The sequence below is a fragment of the Haliotis rubra genome, unplaced genomic scaffold (assembly GCF_003918875.1).
Source record: "Haliotis rubra isolate DU_JTF1 unplaced genomic scaffold, ASM391887v1 Scf2, whole genome shotgun sequence".
NCBI lineage: Eukaryota > Metazoa > Mollusca > Gastropoda > Lepetellida > Haliotidae > Haliotis > Haliotis rubra.
In genome coordinates this window covers 8806037-8831548 of record NW_025766002.1, presented here as the reverse complement: position 1 = coordinate 8831548, position 25512 = coordinate 8806037, and the positions used below count along the sequence as shown (strand labels likewise).

General features: G+C 38.2%; 1 protein-coding gene across 3 annotated transcripts; it reads left to right on the top strand.

Moving 5' to 3' along the window:
- Window positions 1-1881: 1881 nt before the first annotated feature.
- Window positions 1882-23675, top strand: LOC124275482. Of its 3 annotated transcripts, none has more exons than XM_046711061.1 (2): window positions 1882-2084; window positions 17290-23675. In XM_046711061.1, the coding sequence occupies exon 2, from the start codon at window positions 17333-17335 to the stop codon at window positions 18950-18952; it is 1620 nt and encodes a 539-aa protein (XP_046567017.1). In that variant the 5' UTR covers window positions 1882-2084; window positions 17290-17332; the 3' UTR covers window positions 18953-23675. The 3 variants fall into 3 exon arrangements, with proteins under 3 accessions (XP_046567017.1, XP_046567016.1, XP_046567015.1); XM_046711060.1 differs by lacking the exon at window positions 1882-2084 and adding an exon at window positions 2394-2631; XM_046711059.1 differs by lacking the exon at window positions 1882-2084 and adding an exon at window positions 2671-2775.
- The last annotated feature ends 1837 nt before the right edge of the window (window positions 23676-25512 follow it).

Genomic DNA, 25512 nt, shown 5'->3' with positions numbered 1-25512 from the left:
ACAACTTTATGAATGATAACTTATTGATTATTGCATAGAGCAGATGCAATAAACAAGAAGTTGTCATCCATAAAGTTGTATGTTTCATTTTTTCTTGTTGTTTAAGATATGAAATATTCGGACTAAGAACTAGTTAGAGTATTTAATCTGGCAGACAATATAGCGTTTGGACATACAGACTACAACCTACACATTTGTTAGTTTTTTATGATGCAACTAGTTATGATTACAGTGATACTCCGCTTGCTCACATTCATGTAGTCTGTCTCACAGTCCCTGAACCACATTAATTTCCCTACTACCAAGCCCTTCTCTGCAGTGCTAAAGCCCTAAATGAAGCAAGTCTAGATTTCCTCAGGTTCCTGAATCTCTGGTCTCCCTAGGGCTCCTTTTCAATATAAATGGGCTTGTTTGTTACTATCAAAATTATATTTATTCAGAGACTAAGCCTTAGTCTAACATTCATGCTGCAACAAGTTAATCATATGGTATGAAAATTCAAGCAGCCGGCCAGAGTAAATTTTCTGAGTAAACAAACCTTAACACAGTCGTGAAAAACAACACGCTGAATGTGTAAAATCGTTGACCTATTCGTTCTCTACTGCTGTGACAAACACACAAGCTATTTCCATTCAGCCGCAGTATTCTGACTTATGTATTTAACAGTGATATTTCTATTTGGTCCATATCCTCTTTTACCCATCCGTATCTGCGGTACGTTACCCATAGTAACAGGTCAATTGCCTCTAAACGAGTAAACTCAATGAGCTTTAGAGCGTAAACAAAATTTGCCTGGCCAAGAGAAGTACAGCGCTCGCATGAAATGGATTGAAAAAGAAATACGACTGAACCAAACTTAGAGTCTTCTGGAAGCAGTCGAGCTTTACACAGCTTGTGAAGCTCTCGTGACTCAACCTCGATCAATGTTGTTGGACACAAGATGGCAGTTCAACGCGGCAGTTTCACGCATGCTCACACGAGTGATGACGTCACGAGGTCAATGGTAAAATCCACCACGACCTCTGTTGACCGAATTGTTACAGTGCTATCGCAACGTGCACAATGTATCTAAGCTGAGAAGCAAAACAAAGAGTCTTGGGACTGATGTGGGCGTGTTTCGCTGAATCTTTTGTTTATTGAGATAGTAACATATCACATGGTTTATAGTTTTGTCATATATCGAGATATAGAGGAAAAAGTATGTGATTGCATCACCAAGGCCATATTTTTTTCCGCACACATTCATTGTATCATGATGCACTCCATAAATTGTAAGTTGACTTAAAGCACAACCATCAATGCAGCTGACGGGGGTGACATCTGGCATGCATGTTTCTTTTAAAAAGGTATACATAAAGATTTTTAAATTGATATTTTTGCATATATATTATCGTTGCAAAACATATTTGCAATCAAGAGATAATCTTCAATAATAAAGCAAATGCTATTATAAATTATCTGTGCGCGTCATCACAATTCTCTCCATACGTAATTTGTTTTCCGTTTATTTAAGTAACTTATCTGCATTACCACATGCCATATAACAAGCTCTGTAAGGACTAATGACTGATCAGCTACTTGCAAGAGCTGACCCTGTTTAGCCCCGGTAACCTTGTTATCATGGCTTCATGTGTAGTATTACTACGTGTTATATAACATACAGCGACCTAGCAAATAATAGCCACCGGTGGCCGAAAGCACCTGGTATTCTGAGGACACGCTCAGGTCAAGGGCTATTTTTACCACAAAGCCCTCACGGATGACCATCTAAGCGTGAGAATCACTGACCACAGCTGCCTTGGACATTACCTAGGGTAATTTGAATACAGTTGCTCTCTGAACAGTCCCCGTGTTGCCACCATACAGCACTATCAGGTCATGTGAGTTCATGGTACCACGTGACCAGGCTTGAAGTATACCGGGGCCTATATGTGCGGGCATGTTACATAACTCACTATTTTCAGTATGACCTCGAGTGGCCGACACAAAATGAAGTCAAAATGATGTAACTGAAGTCCTTGTCCAGGCTCGGTATGCACAAGACAATGTCCATCAACCGGCATAAGCTTGTGGCAAAGATAAACGTGAGTAGAGTTTTTTTCACAGAGATATCCTTTGTGTCCATTGGCACGATCGACCTCCGCGATAGGCTGTGATCACGGCTAAGGCCTGTTTCTGACCAAACTCAACCCTAGTTTCATTTGGTATGTTACTTATATAGTCTGTTTAGTCTTTCTAAACGTTTATTGGTTTCAGCATGTGTCCATTAGCTGCGATTGCATGTATTAACCGTAACCCGCTCATGGCCTATTTTTAGTATGGCCGCATATCGGGGTCACACAAGCTTGAGAGCTAGTGATAGACATTAGCGTGCGGGGCTCACACCAACCAGTAGTGCTTGGACATTGAACATGTACTGACTGTTGCTGTAGCCGAAGCATAGTGGACATCTCTTCATCTTGTTGATGTGATTACATATATGAGGCAACACTCTTGCACTTTTTGTTGCATAAGTGCACTGCCACATATTTAGTTTGTTTATCATCACCCTTACACAAGGCTTGGCTTACAATTACGCAACCACTCAAGTATGCTGGACTGGGGGTGTCTCCGTCTTACGCAACACCATCGGTAAGTCAGTTAGTAGTACCGTCGCCTTGTGAATGGTTGTTTTCAAGAACGTTTACCAGTTTCCTCACAGTTAATCTTGATTGAAATGCCCGTTTTAAAGCGGAAAAACGCTAAACCACGTAAACTGGTTCCTGTTGATGTGGGGTATGTATACATTATACTCAGTTGATTCGATGTTTTTTGGTTGATGATTGCATACCTCGTTCCTTTTGTTGTATTTGTTGTTTTGTTGATTTTCACTCGTGTTTTTTGAAAATTTTCTTCATTATCTGTTTTTGGTTTTATGTTTTGAAAGTTTCGACTTTAATATACCAATACATTATGGATGTAAACAATGGTGTTGGTAGAAATTAGAACATGTAAAGAAGTATTCACATATTACGTTTGTAATGACCGATGAAATTATTCTCTGACAGTCCCAAATGAACGCTTATCAACATAACATGCCCCAAAATGAGAAAAAGAAGAAAAAAACCCCACTTGTTACACAAGAGGCCTTGGGAATCACAGAAAAGGGTATTTTCATAAAGAATTAGGTTTTGGTTGCAAACAACTATTGGTTGCTGTCAACGGTGCGTTTATGTAACTGCAATGGAGCACATGTCGCATTTTATGCGGACAGAATGCATACCATTTTCACGGACACTGGCATAGCGCGAATAGTTATCTTCCATAGTTTTACCTCTCAGCTTAGTTTTTAAAATGGCCATTTGTATTCAAGAAACCTATTTCTGGGTATACGCAACTGATGTCATTTTCGAATTAACAATTTTACAGTGCCCTTTCTTCTTCAATGATTTTTACACCAAATTTTACTTTCTGGCAATATTGTATTAATAAACTTACACCCTGCGAAATTTGTAATGTAATATGTAAGAAACTATGTGATGTTTATTTTCTGATTACGGTTATGAAAAGTAGTGATTGTTTCAACGAATATTGTTTCCGGCAAACCCTAACATGTGACCGCGTGCAAAGGTAAGACACGCTTGTCAAATGTAAGTGATCCTTGTAAAAAACAAGTTGTGACCTACCAATGACCCCGAGTAGCTTCAGTCAAGAGGAAATTGATGGAACCCCTTTATCGTGGTCAACACTCCCGCGCTCGCGTTAACCTGGATCCGAACTTACGAACTTGAAGTCAATGTCTTTCAGAACCTTACTGATATTCTTATTCGGGTAATGTCCCTGATATATTGTTGTTCAAATACATGGCATGTAAAATATTTTGCCACACCCATATACCTCACCAGGTACTGCAGTAGTAACGTGCAAAATACCTCCCTTTCACATAAACACTGAGATTGACATGTGTGCTGTTGAAATACTTTATTAAGAATGTACTTGTCACATCGGTATGAAATCTTAAAATATACCTGAACAAATAATATCCCAAGTCTAAAACTAGTCCCAGGACAACGTGTCTGCCAGTTTGTATAAAAAAGAAACAGAAAATACCCAAACAAAAATAGTTGTTTGAGAAACCACATTAATGACATTATAGTAAACATCTATAGATTTATGGGCAGGTAACTAACTGCAACGATTATCTGTGGTCGACGGCTGTTGCCCTCAACCGTTCAGGCATGGTTCAGTGAAAGAGCACAATCGATCTTCTCACATGCAGAAATGTGTGCACACCTTTTTCACGTTCATGGTTGGGTGGAACTTCGTCCGCCCTACTTCAGGCAACCTGAATATTATTACATCCTTTCAATCTAGCCATCAAGCTTATACGTGTTATTTAATCGGTCGCAGTAAATCTCAAGTTAAACATTACAAAACATGTCATGACTTGTTGATAGGGCGCTCTCATACGCAATAGCCATGGTTAGCGTGATATGCTGGTCACAACATGAAAGCTGATATTTGCTTATTACGAAAAGGGACATGCAAAGGACTTTGGTTAGAATAACGATCACGCGCGTTTACTTGTATGTGTTAGTTGAACAAGTTGTAACCAACACTGTTACGCTTGTTGTCCATATAAAAGAAGGTTCTATGTTCTCGGCCAACACTCAGTTCAATTTCATATGTAATGTCATGTTTGTCGTGAATACCATGGACACATCCCATGTAAATAGATGTGAACAGATTGGCTTTGAATTTCACGAAACATACGAATTCAGTTTTGATTGTAGGAAACAGTCATTTTACTCGACATGTCCATTAATATTCACGATTGTAATAATGTAGTAATAGAGAACCAGCATGATCCATTGCTGATAGTGTTCATAAGACATAAGGGATGCCTTATCATGTTCATGTAATGTTGCGTGAATCCCACATGTCAGCAGTTATCTTCACGTGTAATCTATTATCAGTAAACCGTACAGAGGTAGCAAGGAGGCAATTATATACTCATGCCAATGATGGTTGTCACCCCCTTCAATCTTTTTAATTGGAGAGGGTGTGTGGGGTGGGGGTGTGAGGTGTGTGTTGGGTTGGGGTGGGGAGGGGGGTGACAACCATTATTGGCATGAGTATATGAGGAGTATTCATTTCACAATCAAATGATGCTCTTCCTGCGTTTGTAACCAGACCAATACAACATGGATTCTACGTTTTCAAGTAATACACTCAGTTTCTGGTTCACGTTAAGAAGACTTTGATAAACTAGAACCACCACAAGCATGTGACGTCGACAACACCAATATCATTACTTATTTCTTTAGGTTTCACGTGCATGTAAGCTAGACATTCCGCAACAAATACGATCGCTGTTTCATGACGATATCAGTTAAATGTCTAATACATTATTAAGCATGTCATTTGGACACCCTTGTTTTCGCTGTCATTGTACGTGGTATATATGAATTATTACTGAGTGTAATTTACAGAATCAAACATATGTTTCACAGATGACTTTACTCCTGCAAATAATGAACGGATGGGGAAATAAGTGAGCATATGATAAATGTCTATAATACATTACTTCCACTCTCGTGTATCTTGAAATATACGTATCCTACTTTTTGTACAGCATAATCAATAGCTCTGTATATGTTACACATATTATATAAAACATTATCCCCCATGAATAAACCATTTCATGCGTGTTAGGTACATTTACAATTAATTGTGATGTATATGTAAACATATATGAAATACGTATAATGTGTAGTTTGAACATGTAACCAGAGTCTCATTACTCGGGCGCAGGAAGAAAGTAACACACTCACAAAACGTTTCATGTCACAAGTGAAGAAAAATCGAATCACGATAACCATTGTTTCTTGAGAGTCAGTTCTTAAGTTTCAACTTCAATGGCCCAATCACTTCGCAAGACGTACCAGTGACGGTGCACACATATTCATGTCCCAGCGTGGGTACTAAGTGTTTGTTGTCTTTGTTATCTTTATTTAAGTGGTGTTTACGCAACGTATTCTGATATAAATACATGCCTGTCCTAGTCACGAAAACTGGGTACGCCGCTTGAATGAGTGCCGATTGTCTTAGTATTGGTTGAAATATTCCGATAACAATTTGACAAATAATATACGATCTCCATATGTGTGAAATTGTTAAATAGAACCACCCCGAAGCTTTGAACAATAATTTTACACAATTTCCTCATGAATATGTATGGTATGAAAAGAGATGTACAGAACGATGTCATAGGAGTCTAAGAAAATACATTGATAAAGATTATTATGGTAAACGGTACTGTTACATTATGGCATGAATGCATATCTTAACACAAAGAAATGTTATGGGTTATTCCATTTTTATAATGTGCAGAAATTACCTCACGGTCAAAGGTGATACGTATTATACATTTAGCGAACATTCTATAGCTATCGCTGTGATGAATGCAAGCTTTAAAAATATAATCCCTATATAATAAATATAATGACACTTATAGATACTAATTGTCATTATTGTACATTCTTGTACTGTTTAGTTCCAAGGTCGTCAATGGAGGCAGTGGAGACGTTTGAATAAGAGGTTCGCTGTTATCCGAGCTTGATTTTGGATTAAACTTACATACGCGAGAGGTATTGTCATTAATTATCAACATCTTTGTTTTAATTCTATCGTTTAGTATGGGATAGTAAATTAATATTGATCACGTTGAAGTCACAGTGGTTTAGTTACAATGTAATGGATACAAAAGTACTCATGAAATAATAATGATAAAAAACCAGATGAATCACTGAGAAATGTACTTAGATATGAACTGTGTAGCGCTAACGCAGGTTCATGTAGTTTATTGATGGTGGGGTTTTGTAGAGTGATGTAATGGTGGGATGGGCCATGATAGAATTATGAGGCACAAAAGAATATAGGAGTTCAAACAGTACGTATACTTAGAGCGTAATGGACATACCTACCATTTTAATATTGCACTGTTCAATATCTATCACACAACGGGCAGGATATGGCCAGATCATTACGACTCCTTGTTGGGAGATTACCGAAACCTCATGAAGCATTAACGGAGGAATAAATCATAGAACAAGTTTTAGTACCCTGTCATGCATGACTGGAAAATAAGATCAAATAAATATAGTGTCATACACATATTGTCACAGAGCCATGGGGTTAGCTAAGAAAATCAATAAGTACCATTTGATTCGCGTTTACTCCAGCTACACGACTATTGATTTCGCCGACAAATCCCCTTTTGAGAACCAAATCCGACTATCAACGTTATCCTTCCATTACTAGAATCAGTACCTATGGAAACGTTTTTTTGCGTGCTATTTTACAGCTGTATCTCACATTATATCCCTTGTACTGATGGAATAAAGTATTTTTGATAGGTCTTCAGACCTTGTGTTCAATAAAATGAAACATTTGATGTTTCCTTCTTAAAAACAACAACAGTACAACAACAAATAAAATGTACTTAGTGACAAAATGCATAAAATATTAGCAGATTTTGTTTCTGTAATATAAGTATGCGTGCCTTAGTGACACCGTAACGTGTCACGGGCAACTAATCGCTCCCACGGTTACGCACGCTGATTTTGTAAACTAAACTATTGTATAACTCTTTTTGTCAGTGTTCAACTTTATATTTCTAAAGAAACGAGGGGTTTTCATGCGGAATGAACTAGCTTTTTAGAGTGCATTACTCAGCAAAGGAAGACGAAGATTGGGAGAATCACACCAACACCACATGCAAACGAGGTCGACTTATTATTAAATGTCCCCCGGGTTTCGATTACATAAAACATAGATTATGCTCATGACACGATCGATAACAAAATCATAAGGATAAAGTCTTCATGACTTTATGGCTTCCCAAGCTGTTGACCTGACCACATATGGCCCATATGCACTATTATGTGTGTCTCCAGGATCGAATCAATTTGAATATATTATGTATGCTCTTTTCAAAGTTAAATTCAATTCATCTCTTATTCAAGTTCAAACAAGCAAAATGGAGATTTCAATACATGCGCTATTTCCTTACGCCATGAGGAATAAGGAACGAAAATGTTTATCGGGGTTCATTAACCGTTGGTGTACTACGTTCATTGAACGAAATTCACATTGTGATGGTGTTTTACTGCCCCTTGTCCTCGAATATCGATAAGCGAAAACAGGTGTTGTGTAACACTGTATTAACACCATCGAAGCCCACGTTTGGACACAACCTACACCGAACCATATCAACCACCGCCTGTCTCCTTGATATACTAGCTTTTGAAAACTTTCGAGTGCAAGAGAATAACGTCCCGTTGGCGTACCAGGATCTTATGATCGGTGGTTCGAATCTTATATGTTCTCTGGTTTGTATCCTCTGTTTGTCAGCATTATTATGTGCTTGTGAGTGAGTTGGGTTTTACGCCGCTTTTTAGCAATATTCGAGTAATATCACGGCGGGGGACACCAGAAATGGGCTCCACACATTGTACCCATGTGGGGAATCGAACCCGGGTCTTCGGCGTGAAGAGCGAACGATTTAACCACACGGCTACCCCACCGCCCTTAACGTGCTAGTGTGTTTCATCACAGTGGTACAAACGTCGAATACCTTGGCAGTGACCCACAAAGATCTTAGAAGTAAGATGAGTGTAAATCTAATCTTTACCATTGGCTTAAGATAGCCGTTGCGTTAAGATTGTGAAACGGGTGTCGGGACCATATTCCACAAAGTGACTTTAGCATTAAGACTATTGTGTCCCCCACTGATTGACAAGGGTTTAACACAGTCGAAGCCTTGTGGAACGGGGCCATGATCAGTTGCATCTCTCCCCCGTGTGCCTGAAGATACATGCCGACTTGTAAAGAATATCATCAGAAATCTACCAAGTTGTAGAAATTGTATCTTTTTCCGGAAATATATACTTGGGAAAACGTCCTAGTTTCCCTATTGCGTTATGAGTATTTTACCGTTCAGTTTTTGCTTATTTTTGTTCTGTTGGATATAAAAGTAAGCCATACACAATGCACAGATGCTGTATTTTTTGCCCAGCTGTTACAGAATATTAGCATCATGGAATATTATTCACTTCATGAAATGTCGGTGCGTGGGTATTCAGTGATATACCAGGTACCTGAATGTGAGAACGTGGGCGGAAATCTCAAACCAATGCATTTTTCAAATAAATATTCCAAATTTGAATTATCGTTCAGTCGAGAAAGTTCTGTTTTCATGAAATATTAAGCCTCCAACTAATGATCATTGTGTTGGTTTGGGCCAGTGTTAGTTTGCAAAACTAATATAATTGACTAATATTAACTATTAATAATCGACCAGGCAGCCTAGTGAATTAGTGATTGGTATCTTGGACATCGATCTGCGCAATTGGGATCAACCAAGCTTGACGACCCGATGGAGTAAGTCGCCTCTGGTCTGCCTGGTGTCTACACAAGATTGCACAATTCTATCCCAGTGATAAGGTATATTGAGTCACGAGTGTAGAAAGTTCAGTGACAATTTACTGATAGTTAACATATGCATGTTGACATTAACACGGGGTTCAAACATTAAATGCTGATTGGGGCAATGGGGTAGCCTAGTGGTTAATGCGTTCGCCCATCACGCCGAAGACCCGGGTTCGATTCCTCACATGGGTACAATGTGTGAAGCCCATTTCTGGTGTCCCCCCGCCGTGATATTGCTGGAATATTGCTAAAAGCGGCGTAAAATTAAACTCACCATTCAGTCCATGCCTCAAGTCAGTTATCACAACCTAATTACATCTACACCATTCCAGAATCGAAAACCGGAAAAACTGGTAAACTTGTCAGGTGAATGAATGACAACAGCTTTGCCATCTAATTGATCACCCACCTGTTACTGTTATTCGATTATTTGCTGAACATTACGGAGCACTTGTAAATTAACCTTCCATGTTTAGATTGTGCCATTGATAAATCACCATCACCCAGATCCACTATCTGGGCACATCGATCGATATATGTGTATCGTTTTATTGGGTGTAATAGGCTCCACAAATGTGTATATTATTTGATAACTGTACTTTTATAACGGTTATATATTACTTTATTATGAATAAATATGCACATAATATATCGAAAATAGATGTTGTTGCAAAACAGATATTGAAATCTATTATTTGATGATGAAACACCTGTGGTAAGCCTGGGGGCACAATGGTGAATACTATTATGACAATAATAATAATATTTGAAAAAGGGTGTAGAGGACAAGGTAACATGTGGTGGTTATGAGCCTTACCTTACCTGCCAGGGTCATCTGAACTCTTTTTGCTTCATTTATTTATTTCAATCAGTAATTTACTTAATTATAATCGTAATGATAATGGCACAATTAGATATATAATCTTATGTCGCCAGTAGCCTATTGTATGTGTTGTATAATTACAAAGTTTGAACCGTAAAGTGATGAGCATGGTTTTACGTCACCTTAACAGGTCACGTCAGAACAAGGTTGACTGGGTGAAAATACGTATATATAATGCCAGAGTAGCATGGGTCGGGATGGGATATTTGGTGTATTTAAATACAGAACGTGATGTCACTTTTAAATCGCCAACTAAACATATGCTCACGCTTGGCATCAACAGGTAATCTTCCATAAGTGCATATATCATGATCACCTACGATACGTGTACGTGAAATGCTGGCAAAATGACAATGCAAATTTACACCGCCAGCATGTGGCAAGTGTTTCCTTGTTACACAATTAGTATTCTGGAAACATGTACGCTCAGCGATCCAACACTATGAACACCTCCAAATGTATGTGATCAACATCAGCATTTGCATATTGATGACTCGTGCCTCCCGTACGTATTATTATGCTTCGGTGAACTTTGTATAATATTTTCCTTCTGATATTAATTAAACTACTACGATTAATTATATATGATAAGTATTGAACACGTTTAATGAATATCATTGTCTCTTTGTCTGATGAAGTATTCATATGTGATAAAACGTGTGCTTTTGTAGTAATAATTGTAAATAGAAAACGTCAGTACCATGAACAAACTCGTGTATCCTACTGCTTTAACTCTGCAGTTTCTGTGAAGTACTCCAGCTTCTGTAACATGTTAAACCCATCCTGTTTATGTGGCAAACTGGAAATTCCAATTTACGAAAACAAGGTAGAGATGTGCGCAGTTGTAGTAATCGGACGACAAGGTAATACTTGTTTGTACCACACGTGAAAAAAGATGAATCATCTGTATGTTTTCAACCAGTGTTTTTTATATTTCGTAGGGTTAATGTTGACCAACCTGTCGGTATGTAACGCGACACTTTTTGTCTATTTTATATCTAATTTAATGGTGACCAGCAATGCCACAGATATGCTTTGATGTTACAATATGCAATCGACTCGCAAATACTAACGGTAGCTCAGAACTCATTTATTATTGTTAACATCCCATCTCGTACCCTAAAAAACACTTGTCATCTTTTTTATGTATCCTTTCAACAATTTCCTGTTTCTTATGTCTTGCATTACAGGAGATATCGCGAACAAAGTAGTTACTTATGAACATAAGACAAGTCATGCAAGGAGGAAACACGTAGTGAAAATAGTGTTAACATTTTAATCAAATATAAAGTTCATTTGCATGAATGCTTGTTATCGTGAAAATGATATGAAATGAAATGTTTTATGAAATTCTCAAACCCAAGAAAAAGTTGCATTGCTCTTAGAGCTGTCTCTCCTACTCTCTGTATGGGTTTAGGCAGGCATGTCTATTATTGTGGGATAACAGATCAATCCATTGAAAATACCCTGGTGAGATGTGATCTGTTTGTATGTTACTCCAGGTATGTTCTGTCATCTTATCATTGAACAACTCTTACTGCAGGTGACAAGTTCACCCGTTTTCTTTTCGCGGCGAATGTGTGCGTGGAATCAGTTAACTCCATGTCAAATCTTTTTAATGTTTTCGATAGTTATTCTTATTGTTAATAAGGCTATATCCGTTACAATGCGTGTATCAGCTTTCTGCCAAATTGAAACAAAATGAAATTACTGTCATATGTGGTCTTCAAGTCTATCTTTCATGCACCTTCCCGTTCCATTATGCTAAGTCTGTTCATCCAAGCTAAGGTTGCTTATGAGATTATTATTTCGTTATAGTTATCATTATTTACGATTACATTTTCCATTTCGTGGTGAATGGTTTGTGATGTTATGTTTTGGAAACTAAAGATGCAATATGACAAGTATTATTTCTCGATTAAGGAAATGATAAGATCACAGAGCATCACACGTTACGTTAATGCAATGTTCAGCACAAAAAGTTCGTTAATGCAATGTTCAGCACAAAAAGTTCGTTAAGGCAATGTTCAGCACAAAAAGTTGGATGAATGATATACGTATATCAGGGATGTCATGAGCAAAGTAGCTATTTCATAACCATAAGATCCTAGACAAATCATACTTGGCGGAAACCCGTAGAGAAAATAGTTTTAACAGGATAAAACGTAAAAGATATTCCTGGTGGGCGTGTAAAATGCCTAAATGAATGACCAATGAGACCCTAACGTATTATTAAATACAAAATACTTTCTTATTTGAAAAGGAAATACTTTATTTGCAAAAAAATGCAAAAAGAGAAGAAATCACTCAAAACAAGCCCAACATATACTATTGGTTGGGGCAGATTATTAAGGAACATTTAATCATTCAGACCCCGATAATAAGCGCCATTCATATCCTACAAAACCCAGGCGGTTTCACACAACGCTGAACTAAGCCTGTCTGTGTTCACGTTAACAATATCCTAGGTGTCATTACATATGGGCATTGGTAGTTACGATGCTTCAATAAGCGCGAGAATGTGTTGGAATAAGATCACCCGAATTAGTGTCGTGTTTGGGTAGACAAATCAAATTGAAATCAGAGAGGTTATGTGCATACTTTGTCATCTTTCATAGACGCTTCTAATGAACACATTAACCAATGTGGAAAGTACAATTTGGTTCCTGTATTAAGACAGCTGTTTGCGAAATAACAACCGGTCATTTCTATATTAAATGTCACCGGATGCTGACACACGTTGTACACCCTGGTGAAAGAGGTGGTGGTGGTGGTGTGTGGGGTATATTGCCCATGTATTTGATGCATAGCCTAATGAATACACTTTTCTACGAACAATAATTCTTTGGGTCAAGGTAGGCGTGTTAGTATGCATGTATTGCTCATGATGGAAGTCAATTGGGCGGTGGGGCAGCCTAGTGGTTAAACCGTTCGCTCGTCCTGCTGAAGACCGGGGTTCAATTCCCAACCACTGGTACAATGTGTGAAGACCATTTCTGGTGTCCCCCGCCGTGGTATTTCTGAAAGATTGCTAAAAGAGGCGTAAAACTAAACTCACTCACTTAATGTTAACGTTTTTCTCGATGCAAACACGTACAAACACGACAAATCTTACAAAAATCAACAAAAACACACTTCGAAATAGTATACTGAAAAAGACAGTCTTCATCATCTGTCAATAGATATGCTCGAAGCCCAACAGATATACCTCTTTGGGTAAATTTGTGTAAATAACCTTTACGTACAGCGAAACCTCTGAATTGTTTATGTTATTGAAGCGTTGAAACGTTCACGTCTCAGCTTGTGTTGGTTTGTTGTTGTTCAGAATTCAATATCTCCTATCCGTGCGCACATCCAAGGCGAGTACACGCCTCGCACTGAGGGGCATTCACACATACTGGACGTGTGAAATGGAGGCCAGAAGCGTTGTAAACAAGTTGTAGATATGCGCATATCTTAGTTTCCGGTGCGATGTTGTAAACATAACAACTTTATGTTATTGAATAAATGCCAATGTGTGACAGCTGCATTAAGATGGGCGCGGATAATAATGTACGTATTTATTATGCGCCAAATCCACACACTAAACTATGCAGTAGTATTATTACCTGGCCGATGGATCAACGTAATTCGATTTTCATTCTCAACTCACTGAGGAGTATTCAACCCAATCTGACTGTAAAGTTAATAGTCATATCTCACCCTCCTGGGCAGCCAGTCTGTATTGGGTGAACCAAACTATTTTATATCGGACAAAGTCACTTCCTTAGTGTGGGGCGGGTACCAAACCCTAGAAATTAGAACGTCTAATTTCACCCGATTAATGGTATGTTCGCTGCACCACAGTGACCCACCTTGATCCACGTGTATACACGAATCTGGTCCATCTGGTGAAACTTGGAAACTAGTGGTCAATAGCTCGACGTGACCCTGAGATCTCCATTCAAATCAGCTCTGTCTTGCATTAGATACCATGTAAATTGTCAACATAAGTCAGGCGATATATTTATGTATGTGTCAATGTTGGTACTCAATACATCACTACTTTGAGTCGTGAAACTGTATGTTTGAGTAGAGATAATGTTTGATGGTAAGTCTGTATTACTTCTTTGATTTACATTCTAGAAGTTGAGAAGATGAAGAATAAGGACAATTTCTGTTATGGAAATGCAATACAATACAAGCCTAAACTGACATTTATACCGTTGTCAAGCATTAGAATCGCAACGACATTAGAATCTATGTCGAAATGTCGCCTGTACAGAAGAAAGAAATTGTATATCCATAAAAAGTGTCCTCATTCCTTAAGTCTGTATTAGTCTGTCTTCCTGACCCTAGATACTGAAAAGAACTTGAGTCCAGCTCAAGTCTGGAATAATTTGGCAAGTCTGGATTATTTCAGCTCCAGAAAATAAGCACTTTTCTGGGCTTCATTTAGATTTGTTTTGTTGACAAATATATTGTTTTTATTTTTATATATAACTATATATATTTTTTATGTATAACCATATTTTATTTATGTATAACCATATTTTATTTATGAATTACTATATTTTATTTTTATATATAACTATATGTTTTATGTATAACCATATTTTATTTTTATATATAACTATATTTTTTGTATATATAACTATATTTCTGGGACTAAATGTAGGTGTAGTTCTGTATATGCACTCACCGATACGCTACAAAGATACGTACAACATACGATTTTGTCTTGGCAGAGGCTGGAAACTGTATATAATCTTAGAGATCATAAGGTGTTGTGGAATATGAAGCCTTTATATCACTATTGCTTTGCAAGGATTTGTATGAGTATATCTATTTATTCGAATAGGAACGTTTAATTACAAATACTATGATAAGCAATTATAGTGGTAACTGGTTACCGTGCCATGTTAGGTGCATTATGCTGTAGGTGTTGTACGAAAGGATATTGTACGTTCAAACAATTGATATGTACACTGCCTTATTATAAACGGACACAATTTTTCGATTTCTCTGTGAATAATGTATTGGGATGAGGTATGTCCATAGTTATCTGTCTGTCAAGTTAGTTAGGTTTAATCTCTACGTCTTCCCTTAGGCATGTTTAATAATGCGCAGTTTCCGAAATCCGCAAATTTATTAAAGTGGAACATACCATGTTGATAAGACGTTATTATATAAAACAAATTGCCAAAATATCCACCGCAGAATGGGTTTATGTAATGCAGAATTACCCAGTATCGTCCCAAAAGGGGGCTTGATACGTTGCCAAGTACTTCGCAACGCTTACTCTGTGACATAAAAACCCAGAACAGGTCGCCGTGACCGCTTTTGACGTAAACAGTTTGAGTCACAGCGCATAAGAGCGGGGTCAAAACGAGGGGGAGAAGCCTAAACTGACATTTATACCAGTTAGTAATCAGACCTTTCTCATCTTGCAGCTTGCATAATGATTACATTTTGAGTTTTTTTTATATCTCCGCAAAGCGTCAGTTTTTGGTGCGTGACGTTTTAATGAGCTTACGGGGGCTTTCTTCATGCATATTTTTTTTTACCGGTGGAGGCCCTCAAAGTGGCATTATGGAACGGAGTAACAGCAGGATGTCCTTCACCTTGATAGCGCTGCTAGGTCGATCGATGGTAGTGTGAGATAGCCGCACTGCCCAGCGAGCAAGGAAACGGGGAATAGAATTTGACGAACAATAACAAACCTCAGTTAACGATCGCTGCTTTGGTCACCAGGAGTTTGATGTAAATGGTTTCAATAGTTAATACAATGGATTATATAGCTTTTTGACATAGACGTACATTTTTTACACATCTTCAGGTGAATCAATGGATAGTTGAATGCAAGCAGCATGAAAGACGGCCGCCCGTATTGTGTGTAAATGCCTATTGTGCTCCTAAGAATTCCTGCGCAGTTCCGATTCCGGATCAGTTTATGTAACTACTGTGACGAAACATCGTTATATAAACATCCCGTTCACTCAGTAGTATTATTACTGGATGTTGAAATTGCATTTCAATACGGTGTTATTGACCAGCCAACTTGTTATTCATTCAACGCCATCATCTAGAAAACAGAGAACACATTATGAAATCAGTGTCATCATTGTGGTGCATTGGGTTTTTAATGGATTGCATTTATGTTCATTTCAAGAGTGAGTGAGTGAGTGGGTGTAACAGGGCTTTGAAAAGTAACTTATTAAAAATGTATAGCATTTGAGCAACAAGAACATTTGTCTGTCTTTTGAAAGGTAATATATAGGCTGCAAGCCTTATTATGATAAATAACACTACACGAGGTCAAACATCCGAGCTCCCAACTGTCCCCACCACACACACACACACTCACCAATCGAATAATAGTTATATTTTTGCGTGGTTATTTAAGGAATATATCTGAAAATCACAATAAAAATCTGATATACTGATTTTTGGCAACATCTGTTGAGGATTGTTCTCATATGATACATTGTCTTTCTGCATAGCAACTTATTGCAGTAGCACATTGACGGTAACACTGCCCGCCGCAGCCTATATACATTAAACACTTTGTATTTTATGGTGAGTAAAACATATGGCTCCGGGGAACAAAAGACAATTACATGGTTGTTGGTATAATGCAATTCGGGTGTCCTATATCCGTTGACATCGCTCATTCTGTCAGTGTCTTAGACACAGTGGACATATTTGTTTAGAAGAAACGAATCACAAATGACCCAGAGAAGGATCTTCTCACACAAACAACACCCCACGTGTTATGCCTTCAGCATCGTTTGAGAGGGTCTGTAATAATGATGGAGTATGTTGAATGGCAAATCTCTACTCAGATTAAATATTCTTCATTCAAGTTCCTTTTTTGTGTTATGAATATTGATGTAGGCATACATATTTTTGCTGTGGTGTATTATTTCCTAAAGAGGCATGTTTCGTTTTTGCAGGTTTGGGCCTTTTCGTGAAAGAAAGCTGGTTGAACTGGGGTTGATGATGTACACGGAGGGTGAAGCCCGTCACAAGCAACCAAGAATGTCTACCTCACCTTCAGAACAAGACTTCAGTGGTAATAACACGAATGCGGATGACACGGCTACCTCACAATACAACGGTCAAAGTTTACCTCATATGTCAAGCATGCACCATAATGATTTCCAAAGTAGGAGTGAAGATTATTTGTCGAGTTCACCTGGGAGCCCTAACACGGACAAATCCTATATACCTTCAAGGAAACAGAGAGAGTTCATTCCAGAAAATAGGAAAGACAACTGCTATTGGGAGAAACGTCGGAAAAACAACGAGGCTGCTCGTCGATCTCGCGAGAAACGCCGTTTGCACGATTTTGCACTGGAGAACAAGATATGTGACCTTAATGATGAGAACCGTTTACTCAGGAAGGAACTCATTGCAGTAAAAAAGAAGTTCGGGGTTCCACTGGACAAATGTTTTACCCTGTCGGATGACGAACAATCCGATACCTCGGTAACGTCTGCTCCACCACCAGGAATGGTTCCTCTTGCACGACCCGGAGAAAATGTGACAACCAAACCTCATGCTCCTCATCCTGACGCTCTGAGTCAGGCAACCATATATACTTCGCCCCCGCCGTTGCTTGCAGTGGCTGGGGCAGTTCCCATGTCTGTTCCTGTACAGGGCATACCATACACCAATGGTGCAGCGTTCCCTTACTACCTCATGCCATCGTCTGAAGCTCACAGTAGAATGAATCACGAAATGAACCCCTATAGAGCTAGGTCAGATGAACGAATGAATTCCGAGCCTCAAGATCCAGTCCCAGCATCAACAGTAGCATCACGATCAGCTTCTCTATATCACCAGGTTGCTGTAAAGAAGGAGCCCGGCGAAGAAAGAGACAGGCCCATCAATGCTTGTATGAGCGGTCCATCTGCTACTGCTCCTCCACATTCTCCAGAGATGCCGATCAGAGGGGAATATCAACATCATTTGCATGATCAGGATTCTCAGGCCGATACATGGATGGATTCCAACAGCAACAGCTACACAAGTGATGATGCCATGGACGAACCTCTCCAACTCACAGTCAACACGACTGGCAAAGATATGATGTTACCCAACCGCATGCATTACTCTGCTGATTCCAGAAGCCCCCCGACAACATTACCTTTAAAGCTTAGACACAAAGAGTTCTACACGCCATCTAGCAATTCTTCACCATATTCCACGCATCCGTACATGGATGGCCTCGCTCAACTTTCGGAAATAGCTCTGGCTCAAGCAAACCCGCTACCTCTTGTTAAGAAAGCTCGCGACTACAGTTCTAGAATGGCACGAAGAGCATCGGTTTCCGGAGATGGCGATCCTAAAATGCTTGATCCAAAATATCTGGAGAGACGCCGCCGCAACAACGAAGCTGCACGAAAATGTCGTGAAAACCGAAAGGCTCTAACAAGACTTCGTGAAGCCAAATCAGATTACCTCGAAGGAGAAAACAACAAGCTCAGGGATGAAATGGACGGATTGACAGAAGAAGTGAAACAGCTCAGGGATCTTATTGAAAAGAAAAAGGTGGAACATGTAATTAAACAACAACACCCCACTAATCCACCGGACACTTCATCAAGCTCTTAAACAACTTATATTCAATCAACATTGAGCATTTCTTGCGCTTCAAAATCGTTGTGACAGTTCTACCTGAGCACCATGAGCCGTTGTCACCAGCAACTCCTGTATGCACGCCCTTTTTGGTATGTGAACGTGTCTGTGTATTTTGAACTTGGACATGACTAACATCCTGTTCCTTGGAATCCTAAAGGTCCGAGGTGCGAACTTCAAATTCCGTTTGGAAGTACCTGTGAATTCAGCTGTGCTCTGGAGCTGAAAATGTCCGTGTCGTCACTCCCAGGTCCGTTATGCTCAACTTCAATGACATTGTTATGAACTACGAAGCTGTGTAGAAGCTTGTGAACTTATGGTGTCCTCTGTTCCTGAAAACAGGGCTCCACAAATCAGGTCCCCGATTTCTCAGGAAAAAAGTGTTACATCTACATTGTGCTTTGAAGTGTATTCACATGTATGTTGCACTGCGATAATAACGGTATTTGATGAAGGGGTAATCCAAATATTCACTGACATTGGACTTAAATCAGGTTATTAGAAATATATTTATCGATAGTTTTCACACGACTGTATCATTGGTGGGTTGGATCACTAGATTCTTAAACATCTTTTCTGTCTTTGTTCTAGGCGAGTAGTCAGTTGAAACAGTGTATTATGTATTGCCCCTTCATCGTTGAGTGTGTCTTGGCAAATGTGTCGATAGGATATGGCAACTGGTAATGCACAAATATATACATAGATGTTTATGTTCATATGCCATAATTAATCATATTCAGGTAGATGGTTCATCGCCAAAATAACCATTTGGAATCGTTGTTTAAGGTTGTCGATATATATGTAATTAATCAGGTAATACGCCTGCCTAGTTGGTTATTTATTGATCAAAGACGAGACCTCCCAAGTGGTACAATACAATATCAACATTGGATTCATAATGAAAACGACATTACATAATCTGTGTCTCAGACATAAAAAGTATCTTTCAAAAGATCTTGAACAGAACACAACACACGGAAGAAATCTCAGATGAAAGCATTTTAAAACATATTTTGCTACCTCTTTCACACCAGGCATTGTTTACCAAACACGGGTGGCGTCTGTGCAACTATTGCATTAACCTTTGTACAATATTTCTCGCGTATGGATAACTCAGGTTTCATATCTGTATCGTGTGTCATGTTTTGACCAATCCACAACCATGGGTTATTTTTGTTTCCTGTTTGATGTAACGTGTATTTGTCGGATAGTCTGGTAATGATGGGACAATTATGTGTGTATCGTATGCATCACGTCTTCAGTGGAAGGTTTAGTACTTTGGCATGAATATAAGGAACCTACGTAATATTCAAGGCGTCAGTACATGCACAGGGAACATATTTCAGCATATTTAATCATCCACTCGAGTCAATTGTTTCATCTCAGAAACAAACCTACAAAGGAATGATGTTCCAATTTCAGTGAAACTTGGAAAAATATTCATTCCCATCCCCACGATTCAAAAGAATGCAGGGCTAACCCAGATGAATATTTTGTTTTGTTTTCAAGATACTTTCATATGTTGTTATTGTTTTCATATTAAAAACTACCTCATTTAATATACGGAACTGTTTACGGTTATGCTGGGCATGGCAGATGGATAGCTTATGGTCAATGCCAACTAAAAACACCTGTTCTCGTTCAGATTAGTGTTCTGCAGCAGCAGATACCATCGGGGACGATCTCTCAAGTTGCCAGTAGTTTAAGGCATGTTTAATAATTATGGAGAAGCTAGTAATAGTTGCGATTGTATCATAAATAAGTGTTCCTATGAGCACCAAGAATGTCCCAGACACACGTAGACATAATTTACATCAACGGGCATTAAATCAGTTCACCACAACTACGTAACATCATTTGTGAGGTAGTATTAAATATAGCATCGAAACAAAACGATTAGAAAAGAAGAGTTGTTACAAAAATAATACTAAATGACAGTATGTGGAACTATCTGTTCTCATTTCAGTTTCTTCATAAATTAAACGTAAATCATATTATTTACGAGAGATAAACCATTGTCTGTCCGATCAATCCGTCTGTATGTACAATGTTATTTTGGCACTAATATCGAAAGATTATTCATGTATCTATGCTACAAATATCCCGACGTAGTTAGTAACTGTTAATAAGCTGAAATATTGATTTCTCCACGTCTCCCCTGCGTAACTCATAGCCCAAACATATTTGTGTTTCAAATGTTTCTTCACTGTATGTTTTTCACTGTTCAGGTCAGACATTCATGGTTCTCAATCGTTGTCATTTCCAAGAAATGTAATCTTATTTATCACGATTTGGACATTCATAATTTCAAAACATCTTGATTCAAGCAAATATTTGAAATTAATCCACAGTATCATGTCATGCTAAAGATAGAATGGTTGAGAACCAAAGAAGGCCAATTTGTACATAGCAAGCACATTATCTCACTTTATTATTTTTTACCTCTTACTTACTCCGGTATGGAGGACTCCTGGCAACTGTGGTGCAAATTTATACATAGTTATGCCTTCTTAAAGCAAATGTTTTGTTATTTGTAATGTCTCCTTTTACAGATATTGTTGAATTTGATATTTAAGAAAGCTTGTTTTATATACATTCACTACCCATGCTTAAATATCAGTCTGATTTTATTCCATTCGACCGTTATTATCAGGAGACCTTTCTGTTTGTTTTCTATCAAGTAAGCACATAAGGAAACTGCAAAACTGGAATGTATGCTATCCAGGACATTTATTCAGCTTCCACATCAATGCATTAGATAATTCCTGACCAGGAAGGTGGTATCACATTATGTTCAAGATATTTAGTTCCTGGTAATTTCAGTTGCGTGTTCCTATTGACTGTAGACGTGTTTCTCTGTTTTCTGGTAAACACGTACATGTTTTGTGCATGTGAACATACATGCCTTTATGAGCGACTCAATACAAAATGCCTTGTGGGTTTCAATATGCCGTTGTTGAAGTGGTAGACGACCTCAAATCAGGTTTTGTTCTTTTAGCATATACATACGTTCCATCTGTAATGATTTGGGTTATCGTTGCCTTAATTTGCATTTTAAGTGCTGTTTCGTTTTTACTCTGGTGCCATAGATCGCGTCATCTCTTAGTGCCTGGATGGGAGCGTGCATCGTTCTCCTAGTTCAAATTCCAAGTGTCATATTATTTTCTTCCATATGATATCTTAATCAATGAGATTTATCATTGTCTACCATGATTTGAAAAGTAAGGTAGTGACATATTGTGGATGCTAACATCATGTTGCGTGTGGTATGTGACGATTGCGGTTACTATTTTACGAATTTATTGTTTCCATTTTAGAAAGTGCTATATACATAAACATTCGTTCAAAATATCATATGGAATTGTGGTCATGCATTCTTCTGGAGTAATATGAGTGGAAATATATTGTTTAGAACATTTTGCTCCGTGAACATGGTTGTTAAAGTAAACTATTTCCTGATAGGTTTTTGTCATTTGATTGTTAAATGCATGGTAATAGTACTATATTTGTGAGACATACTGATTGTTAATGTTTTTAGCTTAGCTACAGTGCTACTCGGGTGTTCGTTTTTACAAAAAAATCCAAACTAATTCTTTTATTTTTTATAAATATACCACAAATAATATCATGTTTTAATTGCCATCTATGTTTTTGTTTATTCCTGTTTGACAAAGTCAGCAATGGAATTCTTCTTTCAACAATTTTTACATTGACAGATTACAATACAAATGCTGGACAATTACTAAGACAATGTATGATAGAAAATGTAGCTCGTTACGGTCGTAATATAACAGTCAGCTTTGAAAAGAAACTTGCTTGCATAGTTGTAGTGTTTTGTCATATAATTGATCAGATGTTTTTGCCTAATTTACATTCATATTTCATATGCATGTATGTCGTGATTTGTGTAATTAGGTTCAGCTAGACGTGTGTGAATTATTACATCTCCAGTAGAATGTAGTTTCTGTATTGATGGTTTATTTCTTTATGTCAAAGTAGAGTAAATATGTATAATGATCTACAAAACGGGTTCATATATGAATAAGACGTGCTCTCTGTTCAGAATTTGCCATATTTTGATAGGTATGTTACTTGTATTCACAGAAGAGGTGGATTTTCCTATAAGGAAATCGAGTGGAAATATTCTGGAATCATACAACGTTTCAGGTTGCCGCCTTTTTCCAACTGTTTTCATTTCATTGGAAATTCATATTTTCATGCTGTGTTATCTATATTATATATTTGTGAGACGGGTAATCTTGCTATTAACTAAAATATTTGTTAAATATTGATATTATTGACATTGTGTAACACAAATCACCTCATTGGTTTGTTTCTGCAAATCGGTCTAATTTATTTAAAAAAGAATGATTTCATTCCAAAGTTAGCGAACAACGTTATCTTGGACATTTAAAAAGTAGTGTTGGTGACCAGCTGATGTTAGGGATGACCTTTCACAGCAGTGTACCAATTATCTTAGATAATTCCTACCTTTATGTTTGTATATAACTTTACCTTTATGTAGGTAGTCCAAACATGTAAGTTTATCCTGGTGTGTATTGAGCACATGGGGTTTGCCTGTCTAAGCCCCTCCCTTTCAGGGAGCTATGTCTTCTATCTACCTCGAGTACAAATACACTTCACATGCGTTTACCCATCTCATCATTTGGTCGCGCAAATAAAATATTTTTGTCGTCCACGTACCTGTTCTGTTCTTACTTATTTCTGGAGCAAGAGCTGACAAGTGATGTATGAGGTCTTTTCCAGATCGAGGACTTTATTTTTGTTCCCCATTTGAGTACAATGCGTTATTATTCGTTCAGCGTGCTATTATCTTACATCTCATGCACCAATAAGGAAACATTAATTGTCTTGAAAGTGCCTTTCTTTTGGGTATTTGAGTCAATTTACTCACGTGACAAAATGCATTTTACACGTGTATTGTGGGACCTAGCTAACGCTTGAAAACGGAGCCGAGGTTGAAGTGTTTTATGTCAAGATGTTGCCATTTATGTTCCCTTCACTGGTGTGTACATTGCGAAAACCACAAGCCATCAAATGGGATGATTGCTACGTGATATTGCAAATATCGTTAATTGACGGCTGTAAACGTGAAATGACGACGCCGTTGAGCGAATAATGCGGAGGAAGAACAACAGCCTGGTTTGACAGCACTGTGAAGCCAGTGCCCTCCACTGAGCAACAGGTGTACATGTGGTTATGAAACCTTACACATATTGCTCATAACTGTGGCCACATATAATTCATTGGACATCAACGCCCGCCTTTACTTCGTGGTTGTTTTGTTACGGACGTATGTTGCATGGGCAAGGTGTGTGGGCGTGTGCGCATGCGTGTGTGGAAGACATCATGTTCCCAATTCTTCCAGTCAATACTATTCAAATATCTGACAAGCTTCTCTGCAACAACACGTATGGACACTAAATGTAATCCGTATTCCATTGCTGAATATGTCAGAGAAGCCTTGACACGTGTTGACACCTGGTTTAGTCAGTCATCCATTGCTGAGTAAATCAGAGAAGCCTATACCCGAATGGACACCATGCTGACTATATAAGAGAAGCCTTGACACGTGTTGACACCTGGTTTAGTCAGTCATCCATTGCTGAGTAAATCAGAGAAGCCTATACCCGAATGGACACCATGCTGACTATATAAGAGAAGCCTTGACACGTGTTGACACCTGGTGTAGTCAGTCATCCATTGCTGAGTATATCAGAGAAGCCTATACCGAATGGACACCATGCTGACTATTTGAGAGAATCCTCGTCAGGTCTTGACACCTGGTGTAGTCAGTCATCTAATCCATTACTGAGTACATTCAGAGAAGCCTATTCTTGAATGTACACCATGCTGAATATATCAGGGAAGCATTAACACGTCTTGACACCTGGTTTACTCACTCATCTATCCATTTGCTGAGTATATCAGAGAAGCCTTTACACGAATAGTACACCATGCTGAATATATCAGAGAAGCCTTGATGAATGTATATATAATAACACATTTATGATATTGACTAGAGCTGGACATGTGACTGTTGACAACACAAGATTCTGCCAAGTCCTAAACAATAAATATAAAAGTGAAAGAAAGTCATTTCATGTCTCTGTCCGAACAGTGTTCACTGGAAAAAAGCATACACAACATCATCTTCTTTTCGATACTTTTTATTAGAAACCTGTTACCTGTTGCCCAAAACATAATTTCGTTTCTGAATTAACCAACCTCTTTGTGAAGAATTCATCAGTGTACACTTTAGATATTAATAATATATATCGGAGCATTATGCTGAATTTCCAAAACCAACACTTTATGTATGCATAATGCAAAATCTCCCATTTGACACGTACACTACGAGCAGTAATATTGATTCTGAAGTTACAATCTCATATACATGTAGTTATTAGTACTGATGGCAGATTCGACACACTGACTGAGTGGGTCGATGGATGGTCGGATGAGTGTATTACGGTTGTTAATGGTAGTGGTTGCGAATGCGTCTGTCCAGTAAA

Coding starts and splice junctions, on each gene's coding strand:
- LOC124275482 (XM_046711059.1), top strand. CDS start 2,717: ATGCCCGTTTTAAAGCGGAAAAACGCTAAACCACGTAAACTGGTTCCT. Junction 2,776..17,289: donor CTGGTTCCTGTTGATGTGGG/GTATGTATACAT, acceptor TCGTTTTTGCAG/GTTTGGGCCTTTTCGTGAAA.